Here is a 20,811-nt window from a genome sequence, read left to right as displayed (position 1 = left end):
ACGCAGGAGTTAACCCAAGTCCTCGCCCTATTCCTCTTATGGAGAGAGGCTTCCCCCTGCAAAACACCTCCCCCTCATCATCATCATCCTAGGGGCCCCTCCTCTTATCATCATCATCAACACCAGGGGCCCCTCCTCTCTCTGGTCCTACCTTGCATCACCATGGCTTCTATTATTAGCATGACGTAACGCATTCCAGAACGGCCCCTCTACTATATAACACGGTGATGCAACTCTACCAGAGAGAAAGAAAGAGTGGCGGAGGGGAACGGATAGGACTGAGTGCTGGCTGGACGGAGCCGACCCTTTGTCTGCCATTCTTTCCTAAGAACAGCAGCGCGCTGACAAGCTTCAGGTAAGAGGGGCTCCTGCCAGCCTCCCACTCTTCCTAGGGGGGTGGGGGCTTCCTTTGTCTCCTAACTTCTTCCATCACTTTCTGGGTGACTTTTCCCCCCGAGCTCCCCCCTCTTCTTCCTCCTCACCTTGTACCCAGCTGGGTCCTGCCCGACCCGGAACAATGGAACGCGCTGCTGAGACTTTGTAACAACTTTTCCAACTGCTGCGCGGCTGTGACCTGAGATAGCCCGAACTGCGATCAGAGCCCGCTCCGGACTGCTTCAGATACATGTGGGGGGATGACTAGATTATCGGGGGGCTATTCGAGTTAGGATCGCGACCCCGGATCTATTATTATGATTTGTATCCAGAGATCAGAGTGAGCCCCCCCCCACCCCCACGTATTATCAGTAATACTGATCATCATTATTAATCACCATTATAATAGAAGTCATGTGACATTCGGCTCCGTCCATTCTACTACTATGAATAATTGTCATTTCATTGCTGATAATATATGATGTGTATCCGGAGGGATGATGAGGATCTCCCCGGGCTGTGTATACACATCTCAGGGACACGCTGGGTGTTATTATTATTATTATCATTGTTGTGTATATATTCAGAATGTTACTTTCCTGTGTGTGTGAGGAGAGCGGGTTATCTTTGTGTTTATATATAAAGATAATTCGTTGACGGGATAGAGCGGACTACAGGAATCTCAGAATCCCCAGGACAGCAGAGTGTAGGTGGTAGTAGTTGTTGTGCTGTAGGTGGTAGTAGTTGTTGAGCTGTATTTGGTAGTTGTTGTGCTGTAGGTGGTGGTAGTTGTTGTGCTGTAGGTGGTAGTAGTTGTTGTGCTGTAGGTGGTAGTAGTTGTTGTGCTGTAGGTGGTAGTAGTTGTTGAGCTGTATTTAGTAGTTGTTGTGCTGTAGGTGGTAGTAGTTGTTGTGCTGTAGGTGGTAGTAGTTGTTGTGCTGTAGGTGGTAGTAGTTGTTGAGCTGTATTTAGTAGTTGTTGTGCTGTAGGTGGTAGTAGTTGTTGTGCTGTAGGTGGTAGTAGTTGTTGAGCTGTATTTAGTAGTTGTTGTGCTGTAGGTGGTAGTAGTTGTTGTGCTGTAGGTGGTAGTAGTTGTTGTGCTGTAGGTAGGTTTAATCTTGTACATTCCATGTGAAGGGAGGCTGGGTGTCCCGGTGAGCAGTGCCATGTGGGTGGCCGGGAGGTGAGCATTGCTCCGGCTCTGCGTTCTGATGAAATGCTCGGAAATACTTTCAGTTCTCACATGTGACTTTCACACCGATCGCCAAAAGGTGGCGTCACATTCCCGCCTAGAACTCCCCATTCCTCTGCCCGAGTCCTCCGCCTTCCACACGGAGCAGAGGACACTCCGTGATCCATGACTCCCCGAGACACAACATGTGTATTGTATCTGTATAACATGTGTACACAGGTATGTGTTATGTCATAGAATACAGTCACATGTGTGTGTGTGTGTATTAATGATCACTTTTTATATATCTCTTTCTCTACTTTTCTTTCTTTTTTCATTATTTCTTTCTTTCTTTCTGATATGGCTGCACAGCATAAACACTCGAAGTGAACCTCATTCCAGTGGTGACCCCATCTTGTTCATTCGTTCTTTCTTTCTTCTCTTTTCTCTCTCTCTCTCTCTCTCTCTCTCTCTCTCTCTCTCTCTCTCTCTCTCTCTCTCTCTCTCTCTCTCTCTCTCTCTCTCTCTCTCTCTCTCTCTCTCTCTCTCTCTCTCTCTCTCTCTCTCTCTCTCTCTCTCTCTCTCTCTCTCACACACTCACACTCACACACACACCAGGATGTATACATTGAATGAAGGTTTGATCTTTTCACTGATGTTGATGTAAAGTTTTGGAGGAGACGAGACCCCTGAGTATTGCACACGGATGTTGTCATCAGTACATTCCTCGTGTGGAGCTCTGTGTGTCAGTAATGGATCCTGTGAAGGATCAGACAATGGGGGTTTTATACTGTGATGGGCATTAGGTGTATCTCTGGACATGTCAGGAGGATGAGGTGGCCGGAGAGTAAACACCTTTTTATTGCCTGGGACCGATTCTTTATCAGGACCGGGTCACCTGCCCCCCAGCAATGGTTGTCTTCTGTTGTCACGGCTCCAGCAGTTTATGTGATGAGGTAAAGAAGAGTACAAAGTATATCTCTCACCGATACAAGTGTGTCATGTGTGATGATTGCTGTGACTTCTGCTTCTGCCTTCGATGTGTACACACACAATCTTTTCTTTATATAACATTGTTTCCTCCTGGCTCTTTGCCATGGTGGAAGCTGTGTGATGTGACAGCCTTTGCAGAACTGACACAGAGAGGGATCTCTCGGTGGTTTCAGAAGTCGTTTTTTGTTCACTTTTGCGTGGATGGCGTGCAAGTTGAAGAAGAATAGACGGTTCCCTTATATGTGGATACATGACCAGAGACACGCGTGTGACTTGCAGAGTGGGATCTGCCGTGTGGCATGTACAAAGCTGTCTATGTGTAGTATGTCAAGTCCTACAAGACATTGCAAGACTCTGACAGTCACAGGTAGGACTCCCAGAGTCAGAGATGTGATGACATTTGTAGGTTTTCCACAGCTGGGGTGCTGAGGTTGCCTACCCCTGGTGTAGATTGTCAGGCTTATTGGCAAAGTGTAAAGCTGGCCATACACTGTGCAATCTCCTGTAGATCTACTAACAGCTTTGTAACAACTGATCTCACACTTCAGTGATGGTTTGAATGAAGGTCCCCGTGGGTTGATGGCGACCTACAGGTCCCCGTGGGTTGACGGCGACCTGGAGGTCCCAGTGGGCTGGCGGCGACCTACAGGTCCCCGTGGGCTGGCGGAGCCCTGCAGGTCCCGTGGTCTGACAGAGACCTGAAGGTCCCCCTGTGTTGATGGAGACCTGAAGGTCCCTGTGGGCTGATGGAGACCGCAGGAAGAGATTTTAGATGAATCTCAAGAATATAGAAGCGCAGCCAAGACAGGAGGACAATGAGAATCCTGCACGTCACAGTGACTGAGCTTTCTTCGCCTGATGATGTCTGGTGGCTTTTTTACTTGTTGCTTTCCTCATTGCTGTCACCACTAGTTGCTGGCAGGTTACACAATGTCCTTTGTAGTGACACAACACATTCTAAACCGGATTCTTTTCCCGGAAATGACACTCTGCTTCCTTGTTCAATCACTAAGAAAGGTCAGATAATTCTTAGCCCCCCAGCTTTGTTGGTGTTTCAAGTCTGACCATACCCACCAGCCTCACTAAGACATGCTGGGACATGTGGTACCTCCATGGCTGCAGGGCAGCACGTTACCCCACTACTTTAGAAATAGCAGTAGTCATGTCGGGTTGCTCCAGGACATAGCCAGGTCACTGAGGCCATGAGCTCACTGACTGTTTAACATTAACCTAATGGCATTGTGACATCGGGTTAATGTATTGTCAGGTGATTACTTAAAAGGCGACTCCAGACAAATGGCTAAAAATATACGGTTGAAATCATTATTTAGGTTCTGTGTCACCTGTAGTTCTGTGACACGCACACCACTGATATGGCTGCATTGCATAAGTGAACCTCATTCCACTTTCCCTCTCTCTCTCTCTCTCTCTCTCTCTCTCCCCCCTCTCTCTCTCCCCCCCTTTGATCCCTTTTAGGTTTGTTTAATTATTGGAACCTGATGGCGTATTTAGTAAATACCCCATAAAACATTTTGCACATATTGAGAAGAAAGTTTAAAGGAACCCTCTTAGAGTATAGATATGAGGGAAACCTTTGATGACCTTGTTTTTTAAGGTGTAGGCTTCAGGGTTGTCATTCTGATCTTGATACCTGATATACGTATGCTTGCTCCAGGCTAGTGACCAGCTAAGTAAGGGTGAGCTTGCCTGTCCTGGAGCAATAGGATAGGCATACGCTGATAGGTTTTTTTTGTTCAGCCTTTTGTCAAGTGGAGAAACCGACAGGGCCACCTGAATTTTGGCTGGTTCATCATCTATTCTTCCTGATTTCCAATAAAGTGACCCTGTCATAAAATAAAAAAATCCCCAAATAAGTGTGCCAGTAAAAGAAGACTCTCAGTACTTCACTTTCCCCTTGCCCACAATGCCATAACACCACACTGTTCAGTAAAGTCATCTGCTGAAATCCATAGGGAAACCAACACTTGTGGGTCCCCCGTGGTTCCTACCTTTGACCTCCACCCATTACAGGACACATCAGTGACATGGAGGTCAGCTGGAGAACCATTGAGATCTGGGGGGCACCCAGAAGTTGGACACTTCCAGAAATATTGGTTCGATATGGATTTCAGCAGAGGACTTTACTGAACAGAGTTGTGTTCTATCCACATTGGCAGCAGGATTGGTATACACTGAGAGTCGTCTTTTACGGGTGCACTTATTTAGGGTGTTTATATTTTATGACTGGGTCACTTGAAGATACTAAATTTCATTTCTCCTAGTGATGAGAAATAACATAATCTTGAGGGGTTACAATGACTTTCAGTTCCCTCAGAAACTTAGTAAGCAGCTTGGGCTTCCAGACAGGCAAAGAGCCAAATCTCGCTCACCTCTTGTTGACACTGGAACGGACCTCTGAGGAAAATAAATGGTTTAATTGGTGATCTGACCCTAAAAATAACATTGTGAGCTTGTGTAATTATAAGCCAAATGCTATTTATACATCTAGTAAACTTTGTACTTTGTAACATTACAAGCAACAAAAAGCTTTCAGCTGTATTAGTGTAGCTGCTGACGTTATTACCGAACTAGTGATGATGCAGCTCATTTTACCCAATCCAATCAGATACCTTATCAAAGTTTGTTTTCCACAAGTGATGTGAACATAAGAAATATATAGTGATGTCATCACTACTTTTTGGACAGCGGTCATGTTTTACATTTGGAGAATTCTGTTAGGACTCATGTCACACTATGTAGACTGATTTATACATAAATGGAAAACTGGGCCAAGCATTGAGCCATCATCTGTCGCAATCAGTCAATTCTTCTTGCCGCAGAATTTGAGATGAAACCTGATTGGTTGTTATGGGACACTTTTTGAAATGTTGTGTTTCCTTATTCAGGAGCAATGCCTAAATCGGTGTTGTACAGTAACCAATTAGCTTTTTAAGTTTTACCCTTTAGCGCAGGTGGATCATTAAAATGTGATTTCTAACTGGCCACATTTTCTTAAAGCAAACATGCGTTGCCCGTATGTGCACCATTACACTTGCTCTAGCACCCTGTCTGTTCCTCCATTGGCTGCTCTTGTTCATTGCTGACTTGGCTTTTGGCTGCTCTTGTTCATTGCTGACTTGGTTGAGGGGAACCTGGGGCTGCGGAAGCCGTTAGCAGGGAATATTTGAATGCTACATATTAATATGGGGCTGCAATTATGGGTAGGCTTTACTTTGCTATTTTCCTCTGAAAATGTGAATAACTTTGATTAAAAGAGTTATTTCAATTAGTATTTTGGTACACATCCAATTTCATAGATGTGAAGTCAAGTTTTGCATCCCTAAATTGTTGGAATTTTGTTTCCCCCTTAGAAAAATGATGCTTCAACACCCAGGACAGGGATCAGCTGTGGAGGTCAGCGCAACCGCCATTGTCCCATGCCTGTCTCCAACAATGACATTTGCTTTCGAAGACTTCACCAACCTGACGCCTCTGGTTAAAGAAGAACTGAGGTTCACCATCCAGAATAAGCGTATCCGGGCACCTTGCACATTGGATAGCGTTGTGGTTGCGGAAAGGCCCATTGAAATGACAATGTCTAAGACAGAGGTATGCTATGTCTATGGTTGGATCAAAGTGGTTATTTGGGAGAACTGGTTACGGTGGGGTCATTGTAGAGAGGCATTCATATTTAAAGGGATACACCAGGAACACCCTTATCTACAGCTGAAATACATAATTGTTTGATGCTTTTCCATCCAATACAGAGCTTACACAGGGTTAGGGCTCAGCACTCCAACCAAGTACTGGAGTGGTAGGGGAGCACATGGAAGAGGCACATTAGCATGGGGGTGGGGTTGTCTTACAAGAGAACATATCACTTTGTCCTGAGCAGGTAAAGTGACAAACTATCTTTAAAGGATCAATGTACTCAAAACTGGTGTCCAGTCAGCTGACTTTTTATCTTTGAGCGGCGAGGGCTGTGTAATTCCCTCATCTGAGTTCCCAACTGCCTTCTGCCATAGCCATGTAATCTCAGTTCTCCTGTTATATAGTAAGACAAAAAAATCCAACAGAGAGAGCGAGACTGCTGTGTAAAGACCAGCGTTCGGAACCTGGGTGCAGAGTCTGCCAGAACCTGCCTAAGATCTGCGTGGCGATGCTTCATTCAGACTGCATTAACCCAAAAGTGAAATCTTTTTTGGCAGACTAATCCTGTGATTGGCCAATAACAAACAAAAGCCGATATCTGTTATCTGCTGGTTGTGAGACATCCTTTGTCAGTGCACTGTTGGGAAAATATCTGAAACTTATGCAGACATGTCCTTTTTTATTTCCCAGTTTGTGCCGCATGAAGACGATAGGAAGAGGAGGAGAAGAGAGAGGAACAAGGTTGCAGCTGCAAAGTGTCGAAACAAAAAGAAAGAGAAAACAGAATGCTTGCAGAAGGTGAGAGCACCCATGCCATCCCTTTCCACCATTCTAATGTGTAGAGAATAAACACAGCATCAAGTAGGCAAATGATTTGATTACGAGGACGTAGTTTGTGACCGTTCTAAGTGGCGAGTCAACAGAAATTGCATTGAGCCCCTTGTTTTTGTATTTCACCCAACTGCTACAGACTGTCATTTGACAGCAGGGGTGCACATACTGTATGTCAATGAATAGTTTGACTTTAGAGGATAGGGTCACCTTTTAAAGAAAATAGCCTATGCAGTCAAGTGGCCCCAGTACAAATCAAGAAAATTTGCAGCTTTTCAAATCTTGACAAATGCAAATCTCATACCTGTTGGCCATTTTCTCCCCCCAAGGAGCCTGGCTAAACAAACCTCCCATAGATGGCTTTGCCATGTCCTGACCTATCCTGTCACTAGGGCACTCCAGCTGTTGGACGTGAGCAAACTTCCTCATTCAAATCCCTGTGCACGCACGTTGCACTGTCTGCCGTTGCTACATCACTGCACAGTTTTTTGTTATGCACTGGGACCCCTTGACTGCAAAATGTATTCTCTTTAAAAGGTGAACTTAGCCTGTAACAAGCCTTCAGCAAAGTGTCTGAAAGCAAGAGGCAAGGAGAAGCCAGCAATGCAGTACTCTGATAAAGCAGAGTGAGCATGGGGGAGAAATAATCAAACAACAAACATCTGAGGGACATGCAGTTCATCATTCTCAAAGTCTGTAACCCTGAGAAAGGGTACCTGTGTGTCCCCCCAAAACATGTTCTGTTTCTTTATTTTGCTCGGTTGAGTAAGATCCTCTACTTTGAAAAAAAGTTAATGTGTGTTAGCCTCTCTTTGGCTTTGGCTTACATGGGTCCACAGCTGAATTGAATGAACCATAGGTGACCCTAATACACCTCCTAAAGGACAGCAGTAGAAAGGAACCAAAAGAGAGTTGTTCTATCTGCAGCATTGCTTGATTTACATTGGTACATTTAAGGAATAAAGGTTTTAAAAAGCGTATGCCTTTTATAAAATTCCATTATCTGTCTCTAGGTAGGCTGTGTTTACCTTGTCCCTAATTCTGCCTTGTTTCTTCTAATAAGGAGTCAGAGAAGCTGGAATCTATCAATGCAGACCTGAAAGCCCAAATTGAGGAACTAAAGAACGAGAAGCAGCATCTTATCTACATGTTGAACCTCCACCGACCCACCTGCATTGTGCGAGCACAAAACGGGCGGACCCCGGAGGACGAGCGCAAACTCTTCATCCAACAAATCAAAGAAAGCACGCTGCAGAACTTAGTGACGGAAGGTGTGAACTGAGCGCTTGTCTGCTGGACTTCAGAATGAACTATGTGCAGCCCTTTGGGGGTTCAGGACATCAGAGAATCCTTGCAACTGAGGAATCTTTACCAGGAAGATCCTACTTCGTATTAACATCAGATGTCTCTGGTTACAAAGTGGAAGGACTTTCCCTTTTTATAGGATGCTGTGAGCTCCTTCCATCCAGTAGTGGCTTGGAATCTCCAACAAAAGGAGAACGTACTTTACCTTTCGGAGTTATTACCAGGTTCCAGTCACTATTCGATTGCTGCTTCCTTCATCCTAGCAGTCTGATTTGTTATTTTTTACACTTTGTGCAATCGATTTTTCTTTTTTGTTAACAGAAACAAGGAGAAAAAACATTTCAGTGTTTTTGGGGGTGACGGTATCTGTCACCCGTTAATGTTTCTGTTCAAATCCACAGAAGTATTTTAAGAAGATGGAAACATCCAATGAACTGCCTTAACTGATCCATTTGGAGACAATGCTTGTTTCCTGCTATTTATTTTTGAGAAGTCATCTTGCTTCCACCATCTTTAATTGTCAATGTTGTACTTTTTTTTATTTTTGGGCACTAAAAGTTTCTATAAGTGTATCTGCAGCTTAGATCTACTCGAGGCAACCATTTCCAAAGGTAAACTAATATTGCCCGCCAGTTCAAGAACTTGGTTAGCTGACTAGGACAGGCTGAGCTATAGCCGGCATCACAGGGAATGATGGGTTTTACCATTTAGAATATTGGTTCACACTTCAAAATGGCTTCTGTCAGAGTATGTCTGCATACATTTGAACCTACATCACTTTCATCCACTCATAGAATTTGTATTTGCTGTTGCTGGCAAGCTGACTCATTTGCTGGCTTCTTATGTTTCCGAGACTTCATTGGGGAAATATACCAAATGAAATAACCAGTTCCACTCGAAAGGATGGTGTCATGATTTCCAAAGGATACACATACAAGTGTAGAGTCAAGCGAGCAAAGACAACTGCCATACGGCAAATCTTACCACTGGAGTCTCGGGGATGTAAAAAGCTGTGTAGGGATTTGACCCACTGGTACCCATTCTTACAAGTGAAATATTATTTTCAGTTGGAGTTGGCCTTCATTGTTGACTCTGTATTGCATCATACAGATCCACCAGAGCTGATTGCGAAAAAGATAAAAACATAGATGTTGGCTGTTTTTTTAAGTTATGAAACACAGAACTGAATTGGTTCCCTCTGACAATGCCTTCACTCTTACGGCTTCAGCTTTCATAAATGATCCTCGGTGTGGTGTAATGGTGCGTGCAGACTATGAACGGTGGTTAAGTTAACTCTTGAAGAAGTGAAAATGCTGAGAGGCTCAAACACAAAAATAATGTGCAGCCATGGGTGAATCCACAGCAGTTTTATCCAATAAGTCCCAACAGTTGACCAGCTTTCATCAGCATGGTCGCAGGAAACGGCTGAAAGTCAATTCTTATTGGTTGATGTGGGTTACCAGTACCTACTGTATGTGGACTTTGATGTTGTGAGGGAGCAGGCATGCGAAAAATGTAGCAATACTTACCAACCAACTACACAGCAGTTTAAAGTGATCTTGTATCTATACACAATGACTAGGCTGTAAAACAGGCCCCATATTTACTTTTCCAGCAGCTTGTGGGTTCAAATGTTGAAAATGTTTTTTCTGCTCCCTGGCCACTGCATATAGTTCTCACTTCTGGGTGTGCTCCCATGCCACATAATATGGTTTCTCCGGTCAACTCATATATTGCTACAAGACGTACGAATTGGGGGGAGAATCCACAGCGTGCGGCGGGGAGTAACAGGCATTCAACACACCCAAAGAGTCAAACACCTACTGCAGACAGGGAGCAGCGACAAGGTGGCATTTTTACACACAGGCCATTGGCAAGGGTAAGTGTAGAGCCATACTGTTAAAGTGACCCTGTGGTGATAGGATCACTTTAAGGGCTCATGTATATACCTTCCGCCCACCTCGGCATTATCACCACTAGATGGTGCTGAGGAGCACAGGAAGGTCTATACATGTTCCCATAAGTATTGAAGAAACATGCTTTGCGTTTGCAGATACATTACATTCATTCTGCAATCATAAGGAAGAGAAATACACACAAATATACCCGCATCCAAAGTCTATGTATACAACAGGTCCAGGTCTTCACTTCTTGCCTATTTTGCACCTTTGTTCCAATGCATATGATAAATTTATCTTAGCATCAATGTATGTGATGGAGTGCAAGTACTTGCAGCTCAGTGTCACAATTATGACTTCCTGGGGCCCCTTTTGTGCAAGAGAAACCTGAACTAGAAACTGACTGATTTTTGGATAGGGCAGACCTCTGAAAAGTTGAATCTACTAATGAGGCCCCTTATTGCAAAATAAAAAGTATTAAAATAGTTCAAATCAAGCCTAGTATAGCTTAAAGCTTATCTCCGGGATAAGCCAATATTGTCTAAATAGAAGAGGCATGAGTTTACTCTGTGGGGCGCTTTGTGTGTTTCTTCCTGATCTGTGCAGTAATCCAGTGTGACACTTTACCTCTGTGCAGGAGCTTCCTGTAATAAAGACCAGTCACTGCTGCTATCTCTGCTTGTGCAGGGTGACTGGTCATGTCTCCGCCCCTCCTGTAGTTTTCTGCAGGCAGTCTGTAGCGGACAGGGTCTGCTGGGTCCCTTCCACAGCTTTGCTCTCTGCACAGTCTATGTACCACACAGTAACGATGTCACTGCATTTACAAGGTCATATCTAGGTTTGGAAAGGCATGTGGAGTACACAGAGTAGATTTAAACTCTTTGTGGCTACTGAGGTAGGAGGATAAATGAAGGTTTTGGTGCCTGGAGTTCAGCTTTAATGACAAATACAAAAGCTGCATATGCTATGATTACAGGCCATGACTTTCCAGCAGGTACCAGTTTTCGGAGTGGCATGCTGGAACTTGTAGTGCCACACGACCACATAGCCTGATGTAGGATAATAAAAAAAAACATTTGCTCCAGTTAGCTAGACTACAGCATTGCGATTCTAATTGTCAGTCCATTTCAGTGTGTTTCATCCAATGTACAACACACACCACGACAATTACAGTACCTCAGACACACAAATACTATACGTATGAATGAGACGCCAGCAAAACATGTATTTGATGACTATATTCTGTAGCAGAACTTTCAGTACATGGTAAAGGGATCTGTATGTCCCTACACTAACTTTTTGTCTATGTGTACAGTGAACATAAAGGTCGTCTCTGCTCCAAACTGGTGTTTTCGGTTTTGCCTGGTTGCTGGCAAGTGGAAGCCCATGATGGCTTCTAGAACGACGGGGAGATCAGCAAAAACCCGGCTAGTTTTGGGTGGGGTTGGCCTTTAGGTATTGAAAGGGAATGAATGAAACTTTTATCAGGAACTAATGACAAAAATGATTCCAATTCCTAAGGTGTTCAGTCTGTTTTGTGGCATTAAAGGAGACGGAGGCTTATGGTGTCACCATACTGGGAGCTGCCATGGTGGTTTTTTACAAAGTTGTCTGGATTTGTTGTACAGGCGCAGGACCCATTTGCCGCTGTGCTGATTTCAAAGGCTGTTTTTGTTTTTTGGGGTTGCCAAAGCAGGAAAAAAAGTTTGTGTAAAAAATTATTCAGGGCCCGTTTCCACCAGAGCCGTGCATTGCGGTGTGGTTGCTGTGCATGCACAGCTTTTTGCAATGCACAGTATTGCAGTACTGCCTGTTGCGGCACGGTTGATCGCATTGCGGACTGGAGTTACGTTTGGGGTGCCAGTTAAATGAATGGCAGTGTGACGCAACTCCCGAAATGTTAATGTACGGTACTGCTCTGTGCAATTATCGCATGGCCCTGCTGTGAACGGGCCCTTAAGCAGTATAAAGAACACATCACCTTGTGCCAAAAGCTGTAACTCCATGCAGCCTGGAAGGAGCAGTGGCGGATACCGGCATATTTGCACTGTTTTTGTTAGTGACATTGTATTCATTTCTTTTTACTGCGGCGGCGCTGAACAAAAAGCACTGCATGCTGTCCTTATTTTTCAGTGCACACCATTACAATACAGTAGTGAGTGACTGCATTAAAAGCAAGGCCTTGTCTATGCGTTCGGCACTGCTGGCTCAGCACGGCTGCCAGTGCATCTGGAGTGAACGACCCCTAAAGGATCTGGCGCCTGTACAAGAAATGTAAATGTGCTATGGTTATGGAAATGTTTTGCAGAGAAAAAAAAAAGTTTAATGTTGCGAAATCTGCCGCTACCAGGACGTTTTAGTTTCTAGAAGCAGCCAGCGACTTGGCATGTGACTTGTCAGAACGATGGCAGGGTTACCTCTGTTTTCTACAATGTGGCTATTCGGACACCTTAGGCCAAGAGTAGGCAACCTTAACGCTCCAGCTGTTGTGGAACTACAAGTCCCATGAGGCATTGCAAAACTCAGACAGGCATGACTCCCTGAGGTAGAGGCATGACGGGATTTGTAGTTACACCACAGCTGGAGTGCAGAGGTTGCCTACCCCTGCTATAGCGGAAGTGAGAGTACAGAAGTTTAGATCCTGTTTGTACTTTTCTTTAATCCAAGCAGAGTGTTCTTTTTGTTCTGTGTTATAACGTTTTTTTGGGCGTGCTGGAACGGTTGCACTGTGCGGCAGCCAAAGTTTAAAGCTGAACTCCAGGCAAGCGGCTAAATACACATGAGATTCATCACAGGGAGCTGTGTTACCTATCAAAGGATTTGGCTTCCTGTTTATCTAGTTCTAAAGTCCCTGCTACATAGCTGTCTGGCAGGGCAGGAGACTGGATTGTTCTTTGCTGCAGTTCACAAACACTTACAGGTCTCCTCCCACCCTGTGACTGGACAGGGAAAGGAGAAGCAGAAGACTGATGAGCACACTCGGCTTTCTCCTCCCATGTCCCTTGCACCGCAGCAAAACTCATTGACTCATTGTGCTGCTTCTATCTTCCCCTAGCCTGAGCTCTGCTGTACAGCAACAAAACACCAAGTCAGATCCAGGTCCTTTCATTAGTTGTATTTAAAAATACATTTAAGGATGCAATAATTAATACAGATTTGTGTTTTACCCATCTGCCCGGAGTTCAGCTTTGAACAGGAAGTGTGAATGATGTGACACATGCATTTTAATCGGAGTGCTGTGCATCCGTATAACCTAGTGAAATTAGATGGAATTTCTTTTTTCTGAATTGTTTGATTTGTAACAAGAATCAAAAACCCAATGAGGTCTGGAATAAAAGAGAAGATGAATGAGTGTCCCCAACATACATTTCTTTCCTGTGCAGTCACCCACAGATACTCATTCTCTGTCAACTAATTGTATGATTAATACTACTATATATATATAATGTATATGTACATCCATATATCTTACGTTTTGACGCGGGCGTCGTTCGTTTTGGCTTTTCTTATTCCCATGTGTTTACTGGCATGTATGTTTAATCATGTTAGCACTATATGTAAAAAAAAGTATATTATTATTAATATTTTTGTTCACTTGATGTAACATCTGCAGGTTCAATTATCGTTGTGGTACTAAGTTTCAAACTGCTCACGATATTACAGATGTGAGAGGAACTGCATGTTTTAATGTATTTTAAATACAATTTATCAATTAAGGTACCTAAAGGCCTATGTTTTTTTATTAAGAGGTTTCTTTGCGTTTTGATACTTTAATAAATATACAAATGAAAAACAGTCAAAGTTTTCATGGTTTTATATTCACTTTGTCTTCATGGTACTCGGTTATGGCGATTCCCCATCAGTTGCTTGTAAGACTTTGCCCTTATTCACACTGGAATCGGCCCACACGTACAGCTCCGTGCTGCATGCAGGGCTGTACCGAGCAGATCCTGGGAAGGACAGATGCTGCGTGTGATTAGTACGCAGCCCTCGTCCTTCTCTATGGGATTACGTGGCCGTACGCCCCCTACGTTCACCCCAAGTGCAGGTCCGTAGGGGTGCGTACGGCCGCGTAGTCCCATAGAGAAGGACGGGGGCTGTGTACTAATCACACGCAGCACCTGTCCTTCCCGGGAACTGCCCGATATGGCCGTGCACGCAGCACGGAGCTGTACGTGGCGGCCATTTCTAGTGTGAATGAGGGCTGAAGCTGGCCATACACTAATATTTTCTTTGTTCAACCCGCGGGCTGAACTAGGAAAATATAACAGATTCCGCCATTAACGCGTATGAGTGTTGATCGAGGAATCTCCAGTTGCCTTCATTGTATTCTGATGGCGGCCACTGTCAGAATACCTGCATTGAGCCGGCAGCCAATCAGCTTGAGGGCTTGTGCACACCTAGGCGACACGCAATCAGGAGTCGCCAAGGTGTGAACCGACCGTGCTGTGGGTGCCATTATGTTCTAATGGCACCCCAGTCGCGCGGTTTCCAGCCACGATTCCGCCTGTGCTTCCGTATATGATCATGGCTAAAACAGCCGGGCGTCGTGTATCACAAAAAAAAGGTACATGTACCTTTTTTCTGCGATTGAAGCGTGGATTTTCTGCGATTGCCGCGTGGCAATCGCTGCCTGCATTGTGCAGTCCCCGCGATCGCAGAGATCTTCACCAGGCCTGACGATCACTTGAAGATTTTCCAACCGGTTATTTTGAACAGCTGACCAAGTGATGGCGGCCAAAAGGGTGCCAACAGCGGCACCCACTGTGCGAATTTCATCATGAACTGGACAAAATGTGAAAAGTGTATGGCCAGCTTAAGGCCTCATCCACTTAGACGTGTACAGCCATACAGTGCGCACATCCGTGTACAAACCTGCGCCCAGAAGGGACAGCTGGTGTGTGTAGCCGTGTGCAGCCACCTATACAACTTGATAAGATGCGGCTACACGCCGACCACCACTTGCACATCCATAAGGGTACAGACACACACACCCACGGACGCAGACTGCATTTTTAAAATAAGAAAATAAAATCCCTGTTTTTACCTTTGGCATTCTTTGTTGCTGATGTCTTGCAGTCTCTTTTTAGCCACTTCCTGCTTACCTGTACTCCAAAAATGTCTGCATGGCATTTATCGGGGCAGCAGTGGACCAGGCCTGTGTAATGTGTTTTGAATCGGAAGCCTGGGTGACATGGTGACAACGCAGGAGAACGGGCAACCAGGAACAGGATGTTGTTGCCCTATAAAAGGAAGTGCCTGAACAAGCATCTTAATGGCTGGATCACTATTATTAATATTTTAATGAAAGCTGCAGATTCAGAAATATTAAAAATGTATTGTACATTTACCTTAAAAAGTTAAAGAACACATGGCAAATAAAATCCTAGCCCTTGTAATGGGGTTACCCCCGCACTGCAAGGGTTAAGTGTTCATTTTGCCTAGAATGACACCTCCCGGCTGGCTCCTAGACCGGGCCCCTTAGCCTTTCTCCCCCTCTGCTCTGGCTGTCTAATATCCTGTGAGTCATCGTAATCCTATACAGTGTATAGGATGTGAGGATGCTGAGGGACAGTCCAACACTGAAGCTGAGGAGGAAAAAGGCTGAAGCGACTGATCTAGGAGCCAGCCAGGATTTAGGTCCGGGTAAGTATATCTGTTATTTTAGCGCCCTAGGCAACACAAGCACTTAACCCTTGCAGTGTGGAGGTAGCCCCACAAGATTTTATTTGCCCAAAGTTCTTTAAATCCTGATGCTGACTTACTGAACTTTTACAATAGCAGAAATAATATATTCTTCTAATAAGCATGAGACCAAGAAGAGATTTAAAGAAAATATGTTTTATGTCAGATGATCATAATATTATATTATACACATTCGACATACTTTACTTAGCTGATTTACTTAAAAAATCTGTTGGTTACAGAGCTCATTGGCTCAAGCTGCAATGTCTGTTTACACCTGAATGAGGCAGAGAAGTGACTCCTCTTCCTCTCTTCCCCTTCATGCCTGCTCTGTTCAGAGGAGCCATAAATAACTTTCAATCATAGAGAGGCAGTCTGATAATATAACATTTCTATTCTCTGCTTTTGAAAACCTATAACATATTTATGGAGGAATGAAAAACAAAATACAACACATAAGTTGCACCAAAACCAATTTAGTTTCCTTTAAAATCCAGACTGAAGCTTATTTTATTAGCGAGCTATAATAACAGTGCACTACAAAAGGTAAATGTCTATCTCTGACTCAGTCTGGGGTAGGAAGTGGCAAAAAAGTATGCAAAAATGGAAACCATAGGTGCCTTGTGTACATTGTGTACAGAATTCCCTTACTTGCTTCATTTCCTGATTGTGTAATTGGTTCGCTACCTTTCCCAGAACTATGCAATGAGTTCAGGTGCACCAAGCCAGATCTATAAACAAAAGGTTTGATGAGCTTGGTGTGGAGGAACTCAAGTGGCCTGCAGAGTCCTGACCTCAACCCAACTGAACTCCTTTGGGATGAATTGGAACACCAATTGTGAGCCAGCTCTTCTCATCCAACATCAGTACCTGGTCTCACAAATTATTTTTTGGATGGATGGGCATAAATCCCCACAGACAGACTCCATAATCTTTTGGAAAGCCTTTTCAGAAGAGTGGAGGCTGTTATAGCCACAAAGAGGGTCAATCCATATCAATGTCCATGGTTTTATAAAAGGGATAGCCAACAAGCTCATAGAGGTGTGATGGTGTCCACCAACAGTTGGCCTAGAGAGAGAACTTTATTGAATTGTCACACATGGCATTCTTATTAAGTTCTATGGGCGGGCACACTGCTGTGTACTACATGCCATACTTTTTTTCAGCTATATCCACGCACTCCCTGGTCACATTAATGTACCACAGAGAAAGGGAAGATAGTTTGAAAGAAACTAACAAAACCATTGTACTACTGGAAGCTATCTTAAATGATTGTGTCAATGGCATGAGGAAGCAGCTAGGTAAGGGAAAAAAATGTCTGCATGGGCCCTAAGGGCTTCATAAAGAGTACCAAAGGGCCATATATTGGAACCAGAGATTTAGACACTTGACGCCTCGACAAATTGTCACCACCTGTATGTAGTGTCACACAGGGAGCGTGTCGCCCCTCCTATAACAGTAATATGTTTACATAAACAATATGATTTTTAACTTAAAAGTACATAAAAAACCCATAAACAGACCAGCACACCCAACACCCCATTCCTCATCCCACGGCTCCATAGTATTTCGGTGGATTTAGATTGGAAGCTGAAGACAGAGCTGGCAGATCTGTTTTCAAACGTTTGTAGTCAGGAACATGAGTTGGAGGACAGAATTGCAGTCTGAGAGCTGTGTATACTTCACATGCACTTTACCCTGCAGAGAACATAGCTTCAAAAACCTCAAATCACAGCTCCATACTGCCACCCACCGGTCATTATTTCTTCAGTAAAGAAATGCTCAGCTTCCATTACTCGGGGTCCTAAAGCTGGTCATACACTGTAAGAATTCCATTCAAACGTTCATTCAAAATTGTTCATTAGTACATTCAATGATGTCATCACCGAGCCAACTAAGTTTGTGAGAAAGCCCATCAAAATTTCATCCAGACTTACTGCTGGAATCCCAGACTTATTAAACAGGTTTTTTTGGTGCCTTTCACATGCACATTACAATACAGTAGGTACGCTTTTTCCCAAACGAAAACCACATTTACAGTTATAATTTCATTTAGAGGATTCTAAAATTACCATTAGGGATGCACCGATACCAATACCGCTAGGGGCACTCCGATACTTACCCCGGCTACTGGAACTTCTGGTCAGAGGGAGACCTCTGTGACATTGTGCCTGGCTTCCTGATTGCCTGGGAAGCCGACTCCATGCTAGTGGAACTACTGGTATCGGTACTTGGTATCTGCGAAAGATAAAGATCGGTACTCGTACTCGATACTGAAAAACCAGTATCGTGCATTCCTAATTTCCATCCTGCTCCTTTTATTTTCTCATCAATATGATTAAAAACATGTTGATTACATTCCACTAACTATAAGAAAATTGAATGCCCCATTTACATGAGAAATGTATCTCCTCACATCTTGGGCGCGCGCGAGCAGGAAAAAAATGCCGTCTGACGACGGCAACCCGCAGATAGGAGTCAGCTGGCAAGAGGTTAAACCTTAAACTTGAAAATCACTCAACCTCATAGTTCGAGCCGACGCGTGACAATAAAACTGTCACACATCGGCTCAATAGATCGTGAAGTGAGCGAACACATACAGTCGCTCGCTCACTTCTCGATCCTGTCCCTGCAGAGAGCTGTGACTGTCACTCACGGCTCCCTGCAGGAATTCCCCCCCTCCCCTGTATGATCCTCCAGCGCTGACTGACGGAATTGACGGGGAGGGGGCGGGTGCAGCTGGCTCTGCCTCTAGATAGGCAGTGCCAGCTGTCAATCACGCAGCTGGGTGGATCGCGACAGTAATGTCGGGATCCGTCCAGGCTGCAGCGGTCTCAGTATACCGCGAGTTGTAGCTCGCTATATACTGAGCTTTGGGTCACGGGAGGATGCTAGTTTGTGTCCTCCCGTGACCCTTAGGAGAACTATGGGGGAAAACACTGACCCCATAGTTCTCCTTCAACTACGTTGACCTCATTGGTTCGCTCACTTCCCAATCTATTGAGCTGATGTGTGACAGTTTCATTCTCACACGTCGGCTCAAACTATGAGGATGAGTGGAAATCACTCACCTCATAGTTCTCCTTTAATGCAGCCAAATCTCTCTAAAACATTGGAAATGGTCTACAGTTCCTTCTATTAAAGAATAGTTTATGAGACTCAATAACTTAAGATTGTTCAAGGAACTTACTCATACGTGATTATGACAGTTTCTGGAAGACCTGGGCCTGTAGGCTTGAGTATAACCACACAACTGATTACCAGGATCATATGTTAGGTGATTAGGAGTGCACCACAGTATCTGTATTTCTCTCTATTATGGTAACAATACTGGCTACGTTCCTGAATATTTGAGGAAGCTTATATTATGGGTGTGTATTCATGTCAATGGATGATACCTATTGACCACAACCGGCCGTGTTTCTTGTCATGTCCACACCACTACTGGCATATGGCCAGTTTTAGTGTCTGTTACATTCCACAACCCCCGGTAAAAATGATTATTCTTGAGTTTATTACATATAGATGATCCACATGTTGCATATCTCTATTGTAAACCTGTCTTAAAGTGGAACTCCAAGCATTTATTTTTTAAATGATTAGATTCCGCCCTCCTGTATAAGAAAAAGAAATGGAACAGACAAAATGTGAAGCAGCTGTGCATGACAACCAATCAGCTTCTCTCTTTCTTTTTCAAATCCAGTCCAACCTGCAGTGTGTCTGTGTGTGTATATATGGCACTAACACTTCCCATATCCCTGTATATTAAGTGAAAGGAGCAACTCATCAAGAGGTTTCTTGAATTTATCAATGCTATCAGCGGATACCACCGCCTGTGAAAGGGAATTCCACATTTTTACTACTCTCACAGTAAACAACCCTTTACGTACACAAATGTTAAACACCCTCTCTTCTAACCTCTCGTTTTGTCCTCATGTTCTCAATACAGTTCTCTGTATAAACTACTTGTTCCTAATATTGTGCTCCTCGAGTGATGATTTTAAAGACTGCAATAAGGTCCCTACTTAAGCGCCTCTTTTCTAAGGAGAATACGTTTAATTTTGAAAGGCGATCTTCATAACTCAGACCTTGTGTCTCTTTAATTCGTTTTGTAGCCCTTCTCTGGACTCTCTCCAGTACCAGGATGTCCCTCCTGTGAGTCGGCGACCTGAACTTGTACCACATACTCCAGATAGGGCCGAACCAATGATTTATAAAGTAACACTATTTTAGCCATTGACACCTTTTCACCAGAAGATGGCGCTCACAGCAAACAAATTGCTCGGTGCTTTATAATAAGGGCGAGTTCACCCAAAACTTGATTTACATTTATGGGGAGATGTTTGGTAAATGCAATACATGTAAAATATAATAATATAAAGATTACTTTACTGAACAGTGTGGTGTTATGTCATTGCGGGCAGGGGGGAAAGTTAGGTACCGAGAGTCTTCTTTTACTGGTACGCTTTTTTATTTTAGGACAAGGTCACGTTAATTGGAGTCAGGGAGAATAGATGATGAACCAGCCAAAATTCAGGTGGCCCTGTCGGTTTCTCCACTTGACAAAAGGCTGAACAAAAAAATATCCATTAGTGTGGCTATCCTATTGCTCCAGGACAGGTAAGCTCACCCTTACTTAGCTGGTCACTGGTCTGGAGCAAGCATACGTATATCAGGTATCAAGATCAGAATGACAACCCTGAAGCCTACACCTAAAAAAAAGGTAATCAAAGGTTTCTCTCATATTTATTATACCCTATAGATAGGAGGCTCCCTTTAAGCCTAAAATTTCTTCTCAACATGAGCAAAATGTTTTATAGTGTATTTACTAAATAAGTCATTCATTGCATCCATATACCCAATCAGGTTCCAATGATTAAACATACCTAGAAGGGATCAAAG

General features: G+C 43.9%; 1 protein-coding gene across 1 annotated transcript; it reads left to right on the top strand.

Annotated features, from left to right (window-relative positions):
• The first annotated feature begins 276 nt into the window (after positions 1-276).
• On the top strand, positions 277-8,866 carry ATF3 (activating transcription factor 3). Its single transcript, XM_018553364.1, has 4 exons — positions 277-355; positions 5,911-6,148; positions 6,881-6,988; positions 8,085-8,866. Exons 2-4 carry the CDS (start codon positions 5,915-5,917, stop codon positions 8,301-8,303), a joined length of 561 nt encoding a protein of 186 aa, XP_018408866.1. The 5' UTR covers positions 277-355; positions 5,911-5,914; the 3' UTR covers positions 8,304-8,866.
• Positions 8,867-20,811: the final 11,945 nt, after the last annotated feature.

Source organism: Nanorana parkeri, unplaced genomic scaffold, assembly GCF_000935625.1.
Source record: "Nanorana parkeri isolate BGI_ZX_2015 unplaced genomic scaffold, ASM93562v1 scaffold1, whole genome shotgun sequence".
Taxonomy (NCBI): Eukaryota; Metazoa; Chordata; class Amphibia; order Anura; family Dicroglossidae; genus Nanorana; species Nanorana parkeri.
This window is presented reverse-complemented; position numbering and strand designations above follow the sequence as displayed.

Coding starts and splice junctions, on each gene's coding strand:
- ATF3 (XM_018553364.1), top strand. CDS start 5,915: ATGATGCTTCAACACCCAGGACAGGGATCAGCTGTGGAGGTCAGCGCA. Junction 6,149..6,880: donor TGACAATGTCTAAGACAGAG/GTATGCTATGTC, acceptor TTTATTTCCCAG/TTTGTGCCGCATGAAGACGA. Junction 6,989..8,084: donor AAACAGAATGCTTGCAGAAG/GTGAGAGCACCC, acceptor TCTTCTAATAAG/GAGTCAGAGAAGCTGGAATC.